At 36.0% G+C, this 21,918-nt stretch overlaps 2 protein-coding genes across 3 annotated transcripts in view; one reads left to right on the top strand and one right to left on the bottom strand.

Annotated features, from left to right (window-relative positions):
- Positions 1-12,005, top strand: part of LOC117116413 (tetratricopeptide repeat protein 37-like) — a 21,748-nt gene extending 9,743 nt beyond the window's left edge. Inside the window, exons 23-43 of one of the 2 annotated variants that reach the window (XM_033260449.1) lie at positions 202-294; positions 569-698; positions 1,433-1,511; positions 1,771-1,832; positions 2,330-2,455; positions 3,117-3,191; positions 3,867-4,011; positions 4,371-4,464; positions 4,699-4,776; positions 5,242-5,369; positions 6,121-6,410; positions 6,813-6,859; positions 7,858-7,930; positions 8,368-8,421; positions 8,787-8,895; positions 9,213-9,326; positions 9,757-9,863; positions 10,035-10,199; positions 10,898-11,169; positions 11,374-11,500; positions 11,791-12,005. In XM_033260449.1, the coding sequence (XP_033116340.1) occupies positions 202-294; positions 569-698; positions 1,433-1,511; positions 1,771-1,832; positions 2,330-2,455; positions 3,117-3,191; positions 3,867-4,011; positions 4,371-4,464; positions 4,699-4,776; positions 5,242-5,369; positions 6,121-6,410; positions 6,813-6,859; positions 7,858-7,930; positions 8,368-8,421; positions 8,787-8,895; positions 9,213-9,326; positions 9,757-9,863; positions 10,035-10,199; positions 10,898-11,169; positions 11,374-11,500; positions 11,791-11,868 (2,446 nt within the window). In that variant the 3' untranslated portion in view covers positions 11,869-12,005. The remainder of the gene's footprint in view (positions 1-201; positions 295-568; positions 699-1,432; positions 1,512-1,770; positions 1,833-2,329; positions 2,456-3,116; positions 3,192-3,866; positions 4,012-4,370; positions 4,465-4,698; positions 4,777-5,241; positions 5,370-6,120; positions 6,411-6,812; positions 6,860-7,857; positions 7,931-8,367; positions 8,422-8,786; positions 8,896-9,212; positions 9,327-9,756; positions 9,864-10,034; positions 10,200-10,897; positions 11,170-11,373; positions 11,501-11,790) is intronic. The other variant, XM_033260450.1, reaches the window with a different exon arrangement.
- A 323-nt stretch (positions 12,006-12,328) lies between these two features.
- Positions 12,329-19,883, bottom strand: LOC117116414 (28S ribosomal protein S27, mitochondrial-like). Its single transcript, XM_033260451.1, has 10 exons — positions 19,549-19,883; positions 19,209-19,286; positions 17,991-18,064; positions 17,476-17,534; positions 16,994-17,108; positions 16,627-16,705; positions 16,203-16,324; positions 14,179-14,361; positions 13,560-13,625; positions 12,329-12,913 (listed from the first exon to the last, which is right to left on the bottom strand). Exons 1-10 carry the CDS (start codon positions 19,631-19,633, stop codon positions 12,545-12,547), a joined length of 1,230 nt encoding a protein of 409 aa, XP_033116342.1. The 5' UTR covers positions 19,634-19,883; the 3' UTR covers positions 12,329-12,544.
- Between the last annotated feature and the right edge of the window lie 2,035 nt (positions 19,884-21,918).

Here is a 21,918-nt window from a genome sequence, read left to right on the forward strand (position 1 = left end):
ATATTATTCTTGTGACATCCATCCATTTAAAAAAAATTGGTTTGTAACAGGAATAAAAAGTCTAAATTTAGAAATGTAAATGTGTAGTCTTATTGAAAATCAACAACGAAATTCAGCTGCAGTGCATCATACCATGATCATTACACCGGGAAACAATGCTTTTTCAAGGATTACTAAAGTTTTACTGATATTTTTTTACAGCGTTCACATCCCAGCTGTGCTCAAAGATGGCACTGCGGAATCCAACAGTCTGGTGCATGTTGGGAAGAAGGAACTATTAGCCATAGGAGCACGGTATGTTAAACAAGACAGTTCCAGGGTGTCAAAAGGGTCGTCATGCCTCCTAGCAGCTAAAAAATGTTTAAAATCATTTAGATAAGGGTAGACAATTGGTAAGGGAACACCCCACCGAAATCTTCTCTTAGACCATATGTCCTTTCCCTCTTGGTATATACAGTAGATTAAAATAAAATGTCCATAAGGTTTTGAAAATCAACATCAATCTTGTTAAATTGTTTAACTGATAAATTTATTGTTTTAAAATTTTAATACTCTTATAATTTTTCAGATGCTATGGAAAGGCCCTACAGTTGCTGCCGGACTGTGCTAGCCTCTGGCATGATCTTGGAAGCAACTACCTCAGGCAGGCTCAGTGTAACACAGACGAAGCAACTGCATTAGGGAACAAGGCTGTACAGGTTTGTTGTACTTCCATGAGTGAAGAGAAGGGTAGTCAAAGCCTAATGGCTATGAAATGGTTTTGGTTGTACTAATTACATTCAAGCCAATAGTTTCAGTTTCAATTCTTTGCTGTGTGTTGTAGTTTTGTCCTTGAGCAAAGCACTTTATGTACATTGCTTCAGTGTCTACCCAGCTGTATCAATGGGTACCACCAGCAAATTGCTTGGAGTAACCTGCAGTGGACCAGCTTTCCACTCAGAGGGTGTATCAGACTCTAAGCTGATTCACGCTACTTTAAACTAGGTATAAGCTCCAGCCCTATTAGCCCTGTGGCTCGGCAAGAATTTAGTTTTTACTAAAATTTAAAAGTAATAATCATGATCTCAATTTCAGTAATTTAACAGTAAGTATAGCACAAGTAACTGTTAAGCTTAGTTTCCATACAATCGCTACACGCTATCGTCAACAGTTTTCGGTGATGCTAATTGGTTGGACGAATCGAAAAGCCTTCGTGATTGTGTCAGGGGCTGCTACTACACTGAAAATTCTGTAGCGACAGTGTAGCGATTTTATGAAAACCAGGCTTTTGAGACTAGATTTATTTAGTGTTCATATACACAGTACAATTCGATGTCAAGTTGTACATAAAACATGTGTTAAATATCTCAACTTTCCTCGGAAGTTCCTACTTTCGGTTTACTTACTGTGACTAAGAAAATTTCATTGTTGTTATGTGTGTTGTTGTTTTCAGTGTTTAAAAAAGGCTGTATCATTGGACAGCTCTAACAATTCCCATTGGAATGCCCTGGGGACAGCGTGTTCAGCCAAAGGTAATAATATTGATTGATGATGATGGTGGGGAGACATTGGAAGAAGTGGTAGTGGTGATAGAGACAGCGATGATGGTTATGGCAATGATAATGATGTTGTCAATGTTAATGGTAATGTCTACGATGATGATGTCAATGTCGATGATTATGGTGATGATGATGATGATATCATTGTCGATGATGATGGTTATGTTTAGCATAATATATAATAATTTGATAATAAAATTTGAGATAAATTGTGTTCCATTTTTATTTACAGAAATTGATTTACCAAAACTTGCTCAACATGCCCTCATCAAAGCCATTCAAATTGAAGAAAATGTGAGTTTTTAAAAAGAGACTCGCCACAACTGATGTAAAGTTGCCATGTCATTCAAAATATTCTACATGTCCTTGCTTATGTATAACTTTTGATTAAATGTAATTTTAATGTAACTTCATGTAATAAGAATTGTTATGTTGCTTTTAATTCGCCGCCTTTATAATATATAGCAGACCTAGATCGATGGCCTCAATACTGTATATCATGCAAGAAGACAACAGTAACAATAAAAAGAAAGATTTAAAAATTTTGTAGGTAAAATGTTTTTTCGTATATGCTGTCAGCCTTTGTTGTGAACAGGTTAGAGTAGCTGGCACCAGTAGCTCAGACACAAAGTAACCCTTAGAGGAGAACAAATTTACTATTCGTGCTAGTCAATGTTTTGAACACTTCAAGACTTCAGTGTGAAGTGCTATATTAAATATAGCTGCATAATTATAAAAAGTAGAACAGTGATTGTAATGGATAGATAATACATTTGATGTTTTCTTTTTAGGACGTTGTAGCCTGGACCAACCTTGGAGCACTTTATCTTAAACATGATGACATTAAAATGGCACATCAAGCATTTAAGAAATCACAGTCTATCAACCCAGACTACGTACAGTGCTGGATTGGCCAGGTAAATAATCCTGTTGGGTAAAGAAATCATTATTACCCTGGTAATGCATAGTTAGTTTAGGGTGGGGTATGCAAGTCATTAGGACCTTATTGGAATGACGCCCCTAACTCAGTAATGCATAGTTTGGTTAGGGTGGAATATGTAGGTCATTTGGACCTGAAGAAGTGATGTGCATACCCTGAATTTTTTTTTTTTTTTTTTTTTTTTTTTTTTTTTTTTTTTTTTTTTTTTTTTTTTTTGAAGAAGTGATGTGCATACCCTGAATTTTTTTTTTTTTTTTTTTTTTTTGTTACTCATATTTCTTCCTTTTCATGAAATTTGTTCTTTATTGTATTTAATGCTATGGATTTGTAATTTCAAAATAATTTTAATTGATTTGATATCATACTTTGTTTCTGCACTACTGTATTTCTCTTCGGAAGAAAGTCCAACCATTTGCTCATATTTTTTAATTTTGTATGCTTCTTTTATATAGCAAGCAGGAGTTGTTATCTTTGTCTTTAATAATGGTTATATAATGAGTCATGTTCACTTCATGACTATAGATTATGTATGTTTGCATCAACAAAACAAATAGTATTAGCATTACAGACCATTAGGTGGAATGTTTTTACTCTTATCAATTATTTCTGAGAATAATTAGTTAATGCTCCACCCACAGGCTCACATAGCTGAGAGCATTCAGGATCATGAGACCATGGACTTGTTTCGACACACCTGTGAACTGGGATCACATGTAAGTAAACAAATGGAAGCGGGTGGTCACATTTAAACTGAGCACATCTGCCAGCTGGGTTCACATGTACTGTACTAGTGATTCATGGACGTATTTGTAAACATACATGTAAGATATGGTCATGTGTACCTAAATGCTCAAGGGATCATGGGAGATGTAAGTGATGTTACCTGTGAGCTGGGATCAACACATGGGTAAACACTCCAGTAGGCTACTTGTGAGCATACAAATGACCTGCTTGTAAAGTGAACATAACACTTGATCTGAGTATAATTAGCATACATGTGAGCTGGGAATCTGTGAGCTTGTGTCACCTGTATTTGTGAACAGAGCCTGTGGGTCAAAAGTAGACATTAGGAAGCTTCTCTCATCCTTGACCGTTCTTGCATGATCAACGTAGATTCGAGCTAAACTGCATCTTAGAATTCAGAAAATGAGAACTTCTTAGCGACGTCACTACGTTCTAGGTCCTGCCATCATCATACAATCGAAAGCTTCCTAATCCTGTGAGCTGGGGTCATACATAATTGAACACTCTTGCAGACTCGTGTCACATGTCTGGGATGGGTAACACAAGTAAAAAACATAAGTTTAAAATTTAAACTTATGTTTTTACTTAAGTTACCCATATTTAATGTGATGATATAATGACCATGTATTCTTTTATACTTATAGATTGAGGGCACAATTGGGTATGGTCATTGGGTTTGCAAGACTCTGTTAGATGGTGATGTTGATGTGACCTCTGAACACTACAAGTATAGCATTGAACAGATGAATGCAGTGTCAACTTCATCATTGGCAGTGTCAAAGTTCACAGGTCAGTGTATAATAACTTACAATTACATCATCCAGGGAATTTCTTATGTCAGTGGTTTTCAGCCACTGTTTATGCACTAAAGCATGGAGATCCTTACTGATTCATTTTCATCAGACACAGATTCTGTTCATGTGTTTTGAGTGTTGGTATACATGTAAAGCTAACCATTTCTTAAAGAGATGTTTATATATTTGCCCTGGTGACTAAATGTCCTTGTTCTTCTTTCAGAAAAGAAGAGATATTTCTTTATGATGTACTTTAATCCTAAACCTCTTAAAGACAAAACCATAATGTTCTTTCTATAATACTCTACATAAGTAAATTATCAGTCTTTAATATTAACTTTGTTTTGATTTTAGACCGTGTTCGTGACAATGCTTGCTCATACAACATGCTTGGGTTATTGATGGAGAGACAGGGCCTACACCAGCAATCGATGAAGGCCTTCAAAAGGTATGTCACCCATTGGTAATTTAATTGACTTAATGTGTCAACTGAAAAGCAATGTTATTTGATAACCACCACTGATGCTGTGTTCTCTGGCTGGTACATGTTTCTGTCTGGCAAAGAAAATACTAAGCTACGAGCAACCATAAACAACTAGGAGAAAAGTTTCACTAAATCTGTAAAATCTGTGGCATTGACAGAATCTAATGTTGATACATTAATGATACTTAATTATTACAGATCAATTGATTTACTCAGTGACAACGACTCAAGTGACTTGCTGAACAAAGCAAGAGCTAATTATGCACGATCTTTGTGGTAAGAACATTTATTTTTAAGGTGAATTTTGTTATGTTGGATACATCAATGTTAGCAAATTTATCCTACTTCCACACTATCCATCCCAGTGACTATGTATAATAGATGATTAGGTGCATTCTTTAGGTAGTACATTCCCTGTTATTCAGGCATGTAGCATTACACTATAAATAAACAAGATATATTGAACATTAAAGTGCATCAGAATATATATCCTCCACTCCAAAGAAATAGGCCCGTTTAACACTGTTCAATTCAGACCAAATAATTAAACAATACAACATTTTGCCATCCCACTGGGTGCCTACTTGGGTAAAGAGTGATAAATAGAGATTTTCCTAAAGGCACAAGCAATAGTGGTCAGCATTGAATTTGATCACCATTATCTTAGGATTAGAATTCCACTCTATTGCTGTCACTGCAGTGGGTTGCATACTAGTAATTCTATATTCTTTTATCATCCAGCATGAATAAGCAATATAATGAATCATTATTGGAGTATCGGATGATTTTACCATTGATAGTGTTTGAGGATGTGTGTGGCCTAGCCCTAGCCCTCTACAAAGCAGGAAGATATGATGAGAGCTACCAAGGTAATAACACATTTTAATACTATAGTCAACACAAAGGCCTACAAAAACCAAATCCTAACCTTAACCCTATTCAGCAATTCCATACCCATATTTAATCAGCTGTTTAACCCATTACATTCAATATATATTGGATGGTACCCATCTCAGATAATTCATACCTGTATTTTTTCAACTCATCCTCTAATTTTGGCAAAATTTTTAACTGTTATATCATATTTTTTAATGGGTATGAAAAAGGACTGCCTGGCTATTTTAATATTTTCATAGTTATTTAGCTCCCAGGCCTCCTGGCTTGCCAAATCATCTCCAGGAATCAATATTTTCACCCGGAATTTGAATTTCTCTTGTATATTTTTCTAGGATTTTAACAGATTTTCACAAAGTTAATGATTATGCTAAGCTAAATTTTGCTATTATTGTGCATTAAATATGGCAGACATAAGATTTATTGAACATTGTAGGCAGCAATAAGTTGTTAACAGTTACTTAAACCTGCCCAAGTGTCTTTGTTTTTATATTGAACATGGCGGTAAGTTTGTACACATGTGTCCTTGTACAATGCGTCCTAGCTAGTAAAGACATCGCAAACCTCTGTCTGTCCTGCGTGACATATTCTCCGGAAATTAGGCTTTCAAAATTTGGGACCCCTGATTAATATTACCCCTTCCTTAAATTCTCTTGTATCGAGGAATTATGGGAATAATAAACTAAAAATCTATTTAAATATTTTGTAAATTTTTATTTTTCCCAGCTTATGAACAAGCACTTCAATTAACTGATAACGTAGAAGACAAAGGCCATGTGTTGTGTGCTATGGGAATGGTAACACAAAGTCCAGAACAGGCAAAGACTGTTCTGTTTCAGTGTTCTCAACTCTCTCCACCATCAGTGGATGGTCTTCTGGCTTTGTGTGCGCTTGCAATAACTCACAAGGATGTCGAATTAGCATCTGCTGCCCTCACAGAGCTGTTGAAGTTTGCCAATGATCCTAAGATGGTGGAGGATGTATGTTTCATGGCTGCTTGTGTGTCTGCATTGCAGGTAACAAACGATGGGAAATTCTGAATAATTGTCAATCAAACTTTTTACCAATCAGAACAGGAATATTTGATTGTCACTCAAACACATCTCTTGTCCCACAAATGTACATGTTTACGTACGCTTACTATCATTTTGTGGGACCTTTGCAAGAATATCCAAAGTGTGTGGGGCAATAACGGAATGGTCCATTGGGCAGTATTTTGCTTTTTCACCCGCTATAAAACTAGATAGTTGAGTTGAGCATATCATGACCATATTATTACTAGACTGATTTCATTATGAGCATAAAAGTCCAAAGCAAACAGAGTAACACTGTATGGGTATGCAATATGTATTCATGATTGTATTGAGGTATGGAGCATTTTTTTTTTTTAAATAATTTTTCTTATTGTTTTTAACAAGGGTCAAGGAAAATTGGCTTACCAGCAAATATCAAAAGCAGTTCACAGGTAAAACACCATTATACAATGTAGTATTGTTCCCATTTGGATTCGAACCCAAACCCTCTGATCACCATTTCAGATGCTTTGCCAACTAACATTTTAAGTGTTGGATTGTTTTTATTAAAACACTTTTTTTCTGATGGTATTGTAGCCTACGATTACATTGTCAGATAGAAAAATCACTGATGGATGTTTTCCATACTATATTTAATATCAAGTATTCTTCCATTCATTATCAAATAGAATAATAAGAATATAATGATTCTTTAGTTTTCATTTTGAAATTAGAGATTTGACCTGGGCCCCCAGTGACCTGCAGCTGCCACACTGTGGTGCCATCTGACTTAACTAAAAATTAAAATTAGAAAAAGAAATTTAATTGAAATTTAATTGAAACATACTTTTAAGGAATACATACAGATATATACATATAGTTTTGTTGTGCTATAAATGTGAGTGTCAGTTTTTTTTTTGTACATATATACAATAAGAATATAGTGTACATGTAGCTTAAGGCTACGTTCAGACTTGGAGATAAGCCAGGCTTGAGTTGCTGAACGTTAAGCCCGGCTTAACTTTGTGGGCGTTCAGACTAGTGAGATTAGCCAGGCGCGAGAATTTGCATAATAATGAACCGTAACCAGGAAACGTGTTACAAAACATAGCTCGCGAAACGTACGTACGCTCGCTCAGTGTTCGTAATTGAATGCTGATTGTTCATTTTGTTACCCGGAAGTCAATGCCAGACCCCCGCAATGATTAAAGTCCGGCTTAAAAAAGTTAAACATGGTGGCACGCCAGGCCTTGTTACTATAGGAACACAGCCCGGCTTGAGATAAGCCACCTAATTCAGACTGGCAGGTGGATAAACCCGGTGAGTTGTGCCGGGTTTATCCACCTAGTCTGAACTAGGCCTATATGATTGTTAATATATATACAAAGTAGATAAATAAGTTCTTGTTTTATTAGTTTCACTATACACATCCTTTATTTTTTTTGTATAGGCATCCATCAAATGCTAAACTTTGGAATAAATTATCTCATTTTCTGCTTCAACTCTCTCCTGATAAATCCAAGGTAAGCTCAAGGAAGAAACCTTACAAATATTTTCTTTACATTGATTGCGAGGTGCTTTCTCATATTTTATTCTAATCCAAAAGCTTGCAACTTAACACAGGATGGAATAAATTATGTGGGGCTCTGCAGACTTACATCGAGAGCTCTGTTCACACTATCAAATTCAAATAACAAAAAAATTTGATAAGCCCATATTTGGGTGTAATATGACATCATCATGCCCATGTATGGGCACATCACACTTTTTTGCCACAAAATTTGATAGTGTGGACGAAGGTTAACTCACGCAGGGCGTTACGTTGCACAAGGCATTTGCTAAAATGTTGCAAGGACTTCCTGAGATCTTCTTACCAAAATCACTGTGATCTTCATAGAATTTATTTTTACATATTGTTATTAGACATAGAAAAACTAAGCCAAATGTTTTTGTTTTACAGGCAGCTGCAAGATGTAGCAAGATTGCTTCAAATCAAGGATTTGATTCCTCAAAGGTACTCTTCATTATAATGATAATGATCGTCATCATTCATCACTAAAACTCAAAATGTTCCAATCTAGTACTACATAAGGCCAAAAATGTTCTGTTGGCAAGTGCAGAGATAGTTTGATATCAGGGTCGATTTGTCAGAAATGTTTTTAATATCTTGCATAGGCATATTTCATAGGGTTAATGGCTCACCCTATGCACATTTTAACTGTTAAATTGTAGCCACTGGGCTAAAAGCCCTGGTTAATGTATCAAATTAATTAAAGCTTTAACATTGCCATTTCCAAGCATCATACAAGTATTTCATGCTTGGGCAACACAAATCGATTTTTTGTTTTTGGTCTAATTGAAAAATATCTTTTCATACAGGACTTGTCTATACATATGGCTACAGCTATGTTGTTTAGTGGGCAGCATGTGAAGAAGCTGGACAGAAGCTGTTTGATATCGGCACAGAAGAGTGTTCATCTTTATCCAGGTAAGCCTAAAATTATGAAGGGGAGGAGAATAATTAAATGACATAGAAGGCATAATGGAGTAAGATTAGGATAGTGCGAATTAGATGGATGATCTTCAGGATGCTATGTTGGTACATATGATGGTGGTGAAGACGATGATTATTATATAATGCAGATAGTACCTACAAGTCTAAATATGTGAAGCAAGCTAATTTAACAATACTTTGTGGTTTACTGTGTGTTGTGGACTTATATAGTTGTATAATTGTTGTGGGTGTTTTTATTATTCTTGTTGTTATTGTTGTAATTATTCTACCACATCCTCTTATCTTTGAAGAAAATACAGCAGCATGGACTGTACTCTCAGCAAGTCAGCTAGCTGAGGCAATCCTTCATGGTGGCAATACAGACGGTCTTACATCTAGGTTGGCACAGTTCATTCTGCAATGTGGTAAGATATTGCACCACTATCGCTGGTGTTCTGGTGTTGAGACATGGGGGCTATCCTCAATATTCCATGACATCAAAGCCCTTGATAATGTAAAAGTACTGTGCTGGGGACAGTCATTTCAAGTACTGCTGTTTAGCTCAGTTTGCATAGCATTGAAACAAAACTTGCTGGTGTTGCTGGTTCAATTTCTATTATACTTTTCTCAACTATACTAAAAACACACATATTGTTATCAAATTTATTGGTATTGTTTTTATGAAACCAGATACACTAAACCTCACAAAATATATATCACCTTAGCATACCATTTTATGATATTAAACTAAAAACAGTACACCACATCTAGCACTTCTCTTGAAGTATTTATTTATGAACATTCTCCAACAAGTCTTTATTATCGTTGTTACTCAGAAACTACTTATCATTTCAGCCGAGTCAGACTGTGATGTCACACTGCAGCAGTGGAGTGCGCTTCACTTGGCCTCTGCCTTTATCCAAGATGGCCACTATCAGGAAGCACGTACATTTTGTCAGAATGTAAGTAAATTTTGGACTTGTCCATTGCAAAAATTGTAATCCAATATTGAATTGCTCCTTGTAGTTTTTACAGTGCCAGTCATGGGTAATGCACCTCATAGAACACTGGTGAAGCATTCTTTTATCCACATGGCCGTATAATGGGCATTTAATTTCTTTCATTTTCTCCAGGCACAGGAGGCCATGACATCTGACCCAGTGGTTTCAAGCATATTCAATCGCTTGGAAGTTCAGGCAGTACTGATCACCAAACCTAAGCAAGATATCTCAGAAACAGATGTTGAAATACTCAAAAAATGTGTCCTGGGTGATGCTAATAAAGCTTTGGTGTGGCAGGTAATATGGTCTGACCATAAATATCATTTCCTTTATCTACAGGCATGCAGTCTGTTAGTGTGCTACTTTATTTACCAAATTGAATGCACCGAAAAGATCATTTGGTGTCTATTTCTGGCGCTTGTGACAATTTAAGTAATTGAATCCAATAACATTATCAAAATTCACTATTATAGTACGAGAAGCTTAGCTCAGTTGGCTCAACTGGTGGTTACCACCTTGTATGCTCGCTGGACTGTGAAGGGGGTTCAGACCTGATTCAATTCCTGCTGTTCATCAAATCAAATCGTTCTATTTATATAGCACCATTCCAAAAATCCTTGCTCATGGCGCAGTGAACTAGATGTTGCACTTTTCAATAACTTTCTTCCACACCCCCCCCCCAATGGTCACTTCATGTCCTCAGCAGCACCAAGGCAGAGGACCAAAAATGCAAGTTTACAATAGCGCACGATCTGTTAGATGAGTTACATAAGCTATTTAACTCATCACCAAATGGACCCAACAAAAGGTCGTTGGATTTATTTTGTTACACACCAAAAATCCAATCGAAACCTACAGGGTTGTCTGTGCTCCACAATTTAAAAAATCCAAATCTTCCCATCCTCTCACCATTTGTCATATATTGGTAATGAATAAAAGGTTGTATAAAGGTAACATGATAGGTTGTGCAATATTAATCAAATTCATTTGTGTAGATTCTAGCCCAGCTTTATGAGGAACAGTGCATTATGGATGCAGCTGAAGGCTGCTACAGCCAGGCTCTGATATGTGCCACTGTCGACAAAGCAGTACCCTTAGTGAGGCTAGCAGTTCTAGCCCTACATAATGCTCTTCAGGGAAGTGATGCTAGAGAGCACTGGGTTAGCCTACTGTTGGAGGCCACTTCAGAGGCTCTGAAGATTGATGAGAAGTGTTCTGTGGCCTGGCTGATACAGGGATGCCTGCATTATCACACTGGTGAACCAAGGTAGAAAGGCCATCCTCATAATTATTTTATATTAAAGTGGCATACCTAATAGTTTTATCATCTTAATAGAACATTATATTGTAAACATTTCATACCTTTTGTTTGCTTTTTTGAACTTTTTTTTTTCAATTTACATTATGTGTGAATTGCAACAAACTGTTTATTTTGATTGATTGATTGATTGATCTGTCTACCCACCAATAGGCAAGCCAAATGGTGCTTCCAACAAGCTAAGGAGTGCACAGACAACAAGGCTTCAGTAGAGGCAAAGGTTGCACGTTTTTATTTAACCAAGCTGTTAATTGCTAAGGGAAATAAAGATGCAGCACAGGTAAGAAGCTACTCTAAAGCTGGAGGTTTTTTTTTATTATATATTTAACCTACATTTCCAAGAATGCAAAAAGGTTTACATATATTTACATTATTGTACACTACTGTATTATCTTGAATTCAAAGAAGTAATACTGTTTTATAAAAAAAATATTCCAAATTAGTTTTCTTAAGGTCTGACCGCAAATCTTAGCTGACATATTTCATAAATCAGGAGGGAGGTGCACCTTGTTTGTAGAAGAGTTTTTTTCAGAATTGTATTTCTTAAACAATAACCGTCTTTTTTTTCAGGCAATAATTGAAGAAGCAAGCATTCAAGAAGATGACACAATTTCAGAACTAATGCAACTTTTGAATCAAGCAGTTTAATGGACCATTTTCCAAGCCTGACCGTGGATATAAGTTCACATTCTGATTGGTCATTTAATAATTCTGGAAACGTGTATATGTTGGCCTCTTTCAGTCAGCTTTGCTGTGAGAGCCCCCTCGTGAAATATTGTTGAATATTGTTTATTTATTCAAGTACAGTTACAGGAAATTACCATGATGGCAATGTCACTTATATGCCAATGAACTTTTTTTTTAATTTACCAAGATGTAATAAAATTACCTCTGCAATGTCAGTGTGAGTATGCCAAACATATTTGTAACAAAAGTTGTTCTTATGAAGGCAGCTTTTTTTTCTTAAGTTCATGATTTAGCAGATTGTGATTTAATATCGGCCAATAAAACAGCATAAAATTTTAGATAAATAATTAAAGATCTCAAAAATGTTGTTTATAAATATGACTATCAATGTACTTTTACAAAGTCTGTAAATTGCTTGTGATGCCATTTTGCAACATTTTATTTTTGATAAGCTGCTCGTAATCATCTCGGAATTCTATTCAGAAAAATATGAGCATTTTAACAAATAACTTGATGACATTGGTGAGTACCATTGATCAAATGCAACCCAGGATGATTATCACATTACCAGAATTCTAGTTCGATATTTTTGACATTTACAATTCAATAATCTCTTCATTGTTATCAAGATCCGTAGCTACCGTATTTCAACCTCTTTAGCGAGCTCTTCTTTATCAATAAATTCCACATCTTCAAATGACTCTTTCTCCTCTTGAATTCCTTTCGCCTCTTGCTCACGTTTATCGAGCCAATACTGGACCCCTCCTGTGGCCTGCAGGAGTTTCTCAAGCTTGGCTTCCTTCAGTGAACGTACATAGGCTTCTTTGGCATCACGCTGCCTCTGTACAGCATGTACGTTGGACTGGTGCCAGTCCAAAAGCATTGTAGGATATTGTTCTATGTCATCTGCTTCTAAACTTGTAAGCTTTTCAACTAAACTTTGGATAAGATCATCAACTGGTTTATCAACTATTGAATTGTTTTCTCGGAGTTTTTTAACTGCATTCTAGTAAATATAAATAAAGAAAATGTTTACAAAGATTGATATTCAATATAATTCATAGTTTACATTCCAATACCAAAAAATAATGAATGTTTATTATACTTCAGAATACAGAACATATATGACAAAGACAAGCCAAACCTGTCACTTCTTACACTAAACTAACTTTTAAAGTATATATCTATACATCATGTTATGTTTTTATTTTCCCCATTTTCAACATTAAAACAACATTTATTAACCATTTGGTGATGGTTTCCGCCTGAGGAATGCCCAAAATCGGATTTTAAAAGCTGATTTCTCAGTTACTGTTCTTTTAACAGCTGCAGTTTTAAACTCCGGTAACTTCATAACAAAATGTTAGATTTAAATGATTCTTTTATCCTTTTATAGCTCACATTTTACTGTTTAACAACTAAAATTGATTTACGTGAGGAGTGACTGGTGTGGCTTGTCTTTGCCACATATACAGGAAGGCACATAAAACAAATATATGATATTGAAATAATAATTATGATACTGCACTCATTTAAGTTAGCATTGCTGTGGTTAGGGCTACCCTAGTGAAATAATGGTTGAAAAAAAAGAGAACATTCGCCAGCTATGTAGTTAAAAATTATTAATAATCGAACACTAAATGTCTACTTGCCTGGAATTGATCCTGTAGTTTCTCTCGGTCTTCAGAATTTTCTATTGCACTCTCTAACTTGGAGATCTACAAAGTAAATATTTAAAATATTAAAAACAGATGACAGCATTCCTGGACACAGGAAGCATGCTGTCTATGTATCTATATATGGCGAGTCGAATGGCCGAGTGGTTAATGCAGGAGCGCCACAGCGTACAGTCATTAAATCGGCGCTGGTTCAAACGACAGTCTTGGTTCTGGTGGTGGGATAAGGACTATAAACCATAGGCCCAGTGTACACAATTTGGCTCAAGTGCACTTTAAAGAACCCAGTACATCTTTCAAGACGAGTAGGGGGTTACCCCGATGTACTGGTTCATGCAGCCCCTGTTGTGGACAGATGAGAGATAAGCTGGTATCGGTTTACCAGGTAGCTCAGACACGAAGAGACCTTTAGGGAGAGGCAAGTTATTGTACGAGCTAGTCCACACCTTGAGCGCTTTGAGACTTTGGCATAAAGCGCTATATAAATCCAAGTACATTACATTGCATTACCATCTCTCAGGCTTCAGGAATGTGAATATCACATAATTTAAACCATAATGCCTGTCCTGTATGTGTCACATTGAGGACAACTTACTGCTTCCTGTAGAATGCATTCATTCTCTGCAAGATCAGCAATCCTCTCGAGCGCTCGGACACTTGAGTTTAATTTATCACTTATCATACTGTATCCAATCACATGGTAACTTCTGGCAAGAAGACTAGTTTGATCTCGAGTGGCATCTGCTAAGGTCCATCCCAAGTTTTGTAATTTGTCATCCTATAGAAAAATATTACAGTATTGTGTGTATTAGCTTACAATTTAAGAATTCATAGTGATGTCTTTCTTGAAAATCAGCATATTATTATTTATTTAAAATCACTTTTATTCAAAACAACAATTAGAACACAGTACAAAAATGGATAAAAGGAAAACAAAGAAAACTCCCTAAGATCCCGTTCTTAAAATAAACGAGGGAGGGGACAAAGCCTAAACAGATTACGGAAGAGGAAAGGAAAGAGAAGAGAAGACAAAAATATACCAAGTTTTAAAAATTACGTAGTAGGAAAAATGTAATAATATAACATATATAGGGCACAATCTGCCTCAATTAAAGAGTATGCTCACGGTGCTTATTTCACAATTAGATGCTCAAAAATTTTTCACAACAAACATCCAGAATTGAATCTATGTGTCCATGTATGCAGATACTCCACATATGCTGGGCTCCAATAGTTTCCACCTTTAAGTGTATTATTATAATTGAATCATATTATTTACATTAGATGATCTAGATAGGACCATCTCCCTTGATGAAGTTAAGGAAGCTATAAGTTATCTCAAAATCAACAAGTCACCTGGCTCCGAGTCTTCCAAGTCTTCCTCCTGAAATATTCAAGGCTGGCGGAGACGTAATTGCAGAAGAACTCCACAAAGTAATTGCACTCTGTTGGGGGAAGAGATGTGTCCCCAACAATCTTAAAGATGCCAACATCATTACACTCTATAAGAACAAGGGCAGCAGACTTGTCTGTAACTCCAACGTGCTTATCCTGTGGAAACTGGAATTACTCTCAATACACGTTTTTCTGGAAACCTATTTAACCTTTCCTGCTTGCATGCCCGCACCAAGACTAGCAGCTTTAAAGTAAATGAGTTACTCTACGCAGATGATGCTGCCATTACTGCTCACTCAGAAGCCGAACTTCAGTCATCCTGCAACGCATTTTCTAGTGTATTTCATGACTTTGGATTGTCCATCAACCTAGGAAAAACTGTGATTTTGTCCAATGGAAGTGTGACTGCACCAAACATCATTATTGATGATTCTCTGCTTAAAGTTGTCAACAAATTTATCTACCTTGGATCCACTGTTACAGACAACAACACTTTAGATGCTGAAATAAGTAATCGCATAGGAAAAGCTGCAACTACTTTCGGTAAACTGCGTACCAGAGTTTGGAACAATAGAAAACTTGATACAGTATATTCTAAAAAGTCAAGATTTACACCGCATGCGTCCTGAGTGTTTTACTATACTGCAGTGAGACTTGGCCAACCTATCGTAAACTTGAGCATCGACTAAATTCCTTTCACTTTCGATGTCTTCGCACAATACTAAAAGTAACCTGGGACAAGAAAATACCTAATACAAAAATAATGGAAATGACGGGTGACACTGACATGTACACCATCCTGAGTGCTTGCCGCCTCAGATGGACAGGGCATGTCTGCAGACAGGATGTAGCCAGGCTTCCAAAGAACATCTTATATGGTGAGCAAGTGGAAACCGTCCCCAAGGTCGACCAAAACTACGCTACAAGGATGTCCTAAAGCGCGACCTAACTTCCTTTGACATTCCATTATCATCCTGGGAAGAACTGACGCTAAACCACTCTACTTGGCGCAACCTCCTTTACAACGGACGCACGCATTCTAATGCCGAATACATCACCCGCTGTAACAAGAGGAGGGAGCAGAGACACCGGAACTTCCCAAAGTCTGACTTAAAGGTGGTACCACATGACAGATGTCAACCTAAATCATCGTACTCGATGTAAAGGCCAATGGTGATGATGAAGTCCAAGTGTAATAGGACTGTATATATTTTCTAAACTCGCCTCAATTTCTGTATCACTTGTGAGATACTTCAGGCAGGTATACAAGGCAAGATGCTGAGCCAGTGGTGTTGTTTCATCTAGTACTTCTGTATGCATCATCTCCATGGCAACCACTGCTGCATCTGCAAATACAAAACAGATTTTTAATGTACCTTTTAAAGTCCAAACCTTGAACACAGTTTTTGTTAATATTCAGTGGGCCAGCATCATTTATTAGAAGCTACGCACAGTACATCTCAGCCAATTGGAGGTTTAACAGCTCAAGATGTTTCATTCCAACAACCATTAGCTAAATGTAAGAAACACACAAACGAGTCGTGTATTTTTTAAAAGCCAGCAACAAATATGAAGCAAAAAGTTTTAAATATTCAATTTAAGCATTGACATCAAAATAATAATAACCAAATATTATTCAGTGACTTACTTGTATAGTCCTCATTTTTTAAGAATGTGTCGATTAGTATGTTGAACATTATCATATCAGGAAACAATCCATAGTTGGTCTACAAAGGAGAAAATACCATTAATTTACTTTAATTATAAAATTTTATTCACATCACAGCATTTCGTTGAATATTTACAGTACTCACATAATAGGAATAAACTATGATTAGCATTGTATAAACAGTTCCTCCATGTATACACCATGGAGGAACTTACACTATGTGGCTTAGGAATAAAGTGTGCGCTGAACTGTGGAGTTCTTTTGTATGAGTTTTTCAAGCTGTTATCCTTGGGGTGTTTCTGATCAAAGAAATCCAATCCAGTGATGTTAACCACCAAGTTCTTACCTTGTCTGAAAGTGTCCTGAGGGCTCGCTCTGGCTCATTTAGGCGCAGGCATGCCCTGAACCATGCATGAATTGTTGCCTTACGTAAATGCCTAGCTACACTTGAGTGACGATGACTGCCAAAATAAAATTTCATTTATACCACGTCAATTTTTTTTTTTTTTTTTTTTTTTTTTTGCTTTTTTTTTTTTTTTTTTTTGCATTTAACTTGCAATCGTAAAGCTGCAATTAACGAAAACAATCATCAAATCATTAAAAATTAGCATGGCTTGGTTGACTTGAGTCTATTGAACAGACACAAACATAGCAAGAGCATGCTGCCCTTTGATTTCGCCTCTGGCTGCGACTACAGGGGTTGTCTGCCAAGTGAACAGACCAATCACAAACCTTAATACAAATATTCATACAAGGTTGATGAACAGCACATTACTGGCCAGTATATATGTGACAATGCAGAGGATGTGTTTGTATATTTCATCTCACCTGTATAAATATTCTTCTGCTGTTTGCAGATGAGCTGTTGTCATGATATTATCAACAAACTGGAGAGGAAAATAAAAGTAAAGATATTTTTTTAAATAAGAAACAAAGCATTAAAAAAATAGACAAAAAAAATATAAGCAAGTATATTCAGATTTATGTATCTTATAATATATAACACATTAAAACAATAATAGAGATTCAGAGTATACTGGTGCTTAAATCATGTTCAAGTGGTTATGATTGATGTTAACTATGTATGTGAAGTGAAAGCTCCCGATGATGGCCAAATTTTGTTTGGTCTGATTTCAATTAATATATTTTCCTTGCATTATTCTGCTTGTTTGTTTTTTTTTTTACTTTTTCCAACATGCCTTTTAACTCATTATATATGTTGAGAAAACTAGACCTCATTAGCAGCAGCCAATTTTTGTTTTGTTGTTCAATAATGATAATATAATAAATGGTATTGTTTTGCAATAAATAAAATCTATAAATAACATTGATTAAATACTTACTATATGAAGTTCTATGGATGGAACAGGCTTCTTAAAGTCCAAAAAGTCTCTATCTAATTTCAATTGTAGCTCAACTGAAACAAAGGGACGTAGCAAATAAATTGTATAAATATACTACAGGCTGCAGTCTAGTTAAAAAAATCTCAATATTAGAATTTATAAAGTGTTGATTTTCCGTTATAAAAGATCAAATAATATATTTTTCAATGAGAAACAGATCTAAACAATCACATTTCCACTGAATTACAGACTTTGACATGTTCAGGGGGTTCGGACGAAACCCCCCCTCTCCCCGTGAAGAAACGTAACAAAATACTACTGGGTCCTGGCTTACAAAATGCATGCTTACCAAGGATAGGTGTTGGCAGATCGGACAAACTAGGCTTAGCCCAACTAGCCTTAGCCCAACTAGCCTACAATTAAATAATATTAGAAACACTGTTTCTGGTTCGACGTCGAAATAATTTACGTACGAAAGTGCGTTTTTCAGGCCTATTGGTTCATCATCCATGCAAGAAAGACTACGAATCCAACTACTCAATATTGTTGGAATACAATAATATATTGCCTATGTCTTTGATTTATTTTTTTGTATGTATAGGCCTAAGAATTAGATAAAATTGTTTAACCTTTTTCAAAAGGGGAAAACCTTGAATTTGGAAAAAAATAAAGGTCATTAAAAGACACCTCAGAAGTCGGGAAAGCTCATTTCCGCCCATCTAAGAATCAAAATTTTCCCGGACCACCCTTTCAATTTGATGGTGATTTGGTTTGGTTGCTTTTTTTTAGACACTTTAAACCCCCTTTTTAAAATCCTGGATCTGCCCCTCAGAGTTTTAATTGAAGAGTAATGCGAAGACTATTTGAATCATATAGCCAGCTACACTAAGTCTAAGGGCACATAGAAAAAAAAAATTTGGGAAATATTGATGCGGGAAAAAACTATTTTTTTGCTTTAAGTATCATTTATTTTAACAGCTTAAAAAAACAATGAAATTTTGTGACTGGAAATACAATTTAAAAAAACTCCCTCCCTCATCAGTGAAAAAAAAAGCAATACTCTACTATTGTTCTGATTTATTTTTTTTTTTAAATGCCTCATCACTTAAAAAAAAAAAAAGTGATAATCTAATTATTGTTTCTATGTGCCCTAAGAGTAGACCTAGTGTAACATGACGTCCACTATCCCATATCTTTTTCTTATTATGACTTTCTTACCCATGTCCATAGCTAGCCTCTTCCTTTTTTGCCAAACTTCATTTCCATAATATGCCTCTGAGAGCAGAGTTCTCTTTCCTATAATTAAAGCAAGAATGTGAAAAGCTATGTTATTATAGTTTTGACTCAACTTACCTAGGCCTAGGCCCCTAGATAGTAGTAGGCCGCAGGCCCACTAAAACATAGGCCTAGTACTAGTAGTAGTAGGCCTAGGTAGTACTAGTCTAAGCTGCCTAGCCTAGAGACCTAGGTAGGAGGCTTTTCCAAGAAAAGAATTATAGCTAATAAAAACAAGGAAGTACTGTATAAACAATTTTATTTAAGCTAGTATGATTCACACCAATGTTAGTAGCCCGAACATGATCGAACAATCGTTGAATTACAGCACGAGAAGTTGACAATGTGCGAAACATGGCAGTCGCCATCTTGAATTCATTGGTCAATTATTGAATTATTTTGATTATAGCTATATAAATTTTTTTTATCTCTGATAGTTTATAAATTAACAATTGTATTAATTATTTGCTGTGTAAATGTATCATTATAATTTTTACTACAATGTTAAATTATTGTATAGTGCATATTACTTACTATTGAATTAATGTTCTCGGACGAAGCCGTAGCAGCGTACAGATTACGCATTGTTAAGGGACTTCCCCTTGCGAGGCTGTTTAGGAGTAGTTCACAATTATTAAAATTTTCGCGTGTGTACAGACAGTACCCTGTTGCGGTACCCCTCCCTCTCCTTTGAAAGTGTACATAGCAATGTTGATCGGAAAACCGCGTTCTCTTTTGCAGTCGATAAAATACTGTACTTGAAATGTATATATGTATATAGCCATATTTTGAATAGGCCTGTCAGAAAAAATTTGGTCCTGGACCAAAATCGGTCCGCCGGACCGATTTTGGCTCTAAAATTACCTGCCAAATATAGCCCACAATATTTTGTCATTCTTAACGCGTCCTACGAAATTCTTACGAGACAGCACTAGTCCGTGAATTTGTGAACAAGATCGGAGATCTAAAGATGCAATCTCTACCGTGCATCAGTGGCGGCCCGCTGGATCTCAATAGAGATTCTTTAATAATATATACATTTTTTTTTGTATGAATATGAATGAACAATCCTGTCTAGGCATTATGCCCGAAAAAAATGCGAAGCTTTGGTATAGCCTTCCGCCACCATTGTCAGAGGTCTGAAGGCCATGGCATCAAAAAAAAAAAAAAATTACCTCTAGCGACTTCGTTGGCTTTAAATTGCCATTTCGGCTGTTCACCAATCAAATATCTGGTTGTTCATTTCCCCAGTAAACGGAAAACTGAATATTCATAGATTCTTCATATATAAAATATATTTATTTATTTAAACAATATTTTGTGAGGGTGGGAATCGAACACACAACCTCCAGGTTTGCTATTAATTATCCACCATTAACTAAACTGCCTTAAAGAAAAAAAAAATGGTTCGTGTGGGAATTGAACACACAACCACCAGATTTCCCGTAACATTAGTCTATTTTTTTCTAATTTGCATAATGAATTTTTCAAACATTTTTGTCTATTTAAAAAAAAGTGCGTACGTTATGGAGATGGTAACAATCAAAAATCGATTATAAATTTAATTCTACATTTTTAGACAAAAAAATAAACCCTCTTGGCCCACGGCCCATTTTTGACACCATGACCATGCGTAATATTAACCGTCAGTGTATATATACAAAGAATTTTTTATAGTAGGATTAGAGTTGACTAACTGGTACTTGGTGTGGTACTAGGTTTATCGCATTTATGGTTTAGGGGCCGCGGTTTACCTCCCTCCGTTTAGTCATGCTGGATCAGGGGTTGTAAACTCGGTGGTCGTGGGTTCCATTCCCACACGGAGCAAGTTTTTTATTTTATTTTTTTTTTAAGGTCGTGGGTTCGATTCCCAAACGAGCCAGTTTTTTTTTTAATTTATTTTTTTTAAGGCAGTTTAGTTGATGATGGATAATGAATAGCAAACATGGAGGTTGTGTGTTCGATTCCCACACGAACAAATTTATTTTTTTTTCTTTATAAGGCAGTTTAGTTGATGGTGGATAATGAATGTATTGTACTCGTTGATGACGTCGCGAAATAACAACAAACAACAACGTGTCATGTCCGAACCTAGGCCGTCATGGAATTAGCTCACTGGCTCCTGTGTAATTCATGTTGAGCCAACTGCAGACGAAAAGGTTACAATCTTTTCAGAGATAAGCTGGAAGAAAGTTTTAGACAGTGCCCATCAATGGAAGGATTTTAATACTGAGGAATGGAAGTTAGCGAAGTCCTTGGCTTGCTTAACCGTTTTTCTTCGATCGTCGCTTCCAACCGTCTAGGCGCGTCTAGCCTAAAGAGGGCCTACTTGGCAATCACGTATTCAATCAATTATTCAATCAATCACTCACTCAATATTTAGTTAATTAGTTTAACTAATTACTGATACCGACGTCGGGCCAACAGAGTTAAATGCTGTAAGAATCACAATTTACTGCCATGATTACAGCATACACGCAAAGATCGTACGCGGCGGATACCTTACGCGGCGATATTTACACGATCTTTTGTTACTTTTTCACTATTAAAATGAATGGGAATATAAAGAAATTTACATTATATTTACAGGCATTAGTCCTAAGCCTATATATATTCTTCCAAAAAGTAGGGGCCTGCCCCCCCCCCCCGGCTC

Source organism: Anneissia japonica, unplaced genomic scaffold (genome assembly GCF_011630105.1).
Source record: "Anneissia japonica isolate Jap-2015-1 unplaced genomic scaffold, ASM1163010v1 scaffold287903_len222995_cov181, whole genome shotgun sequence".
Taxonomy (NCBI): domain Eukaryota; kingdom Metazoa; phylum Echinodermata; class Crinoidea; order Comatulida; family Comatulidae; genus Anneissia; species Anneissia japonica.

Excerpts from the sequence above, each read along its gene's own strand:
- LOC117116414 (XM_033260451.1), bottom strand. The coding sequence starts at position 19,633 with ATGGCGACTGCCATGTTTCGCACATTGTCAACTTCTCGTGCTGTAATT. Across the intron at positions 18,065-19,208 it reads GAGGCTAGCTATGGACATGG|TTGAGCTACAATTGAAATTA; the intron begins GTAAGAAAGTCA and ends CCTTTGTTTCAG. Across the intron at positions 17,535-17,990 it reads CATCCATAGAACTTCATATA|TTTGTTGATAATATCATGAC; the intron begins GTAAGTATTTAA and ends TTTCCTCTCCAG.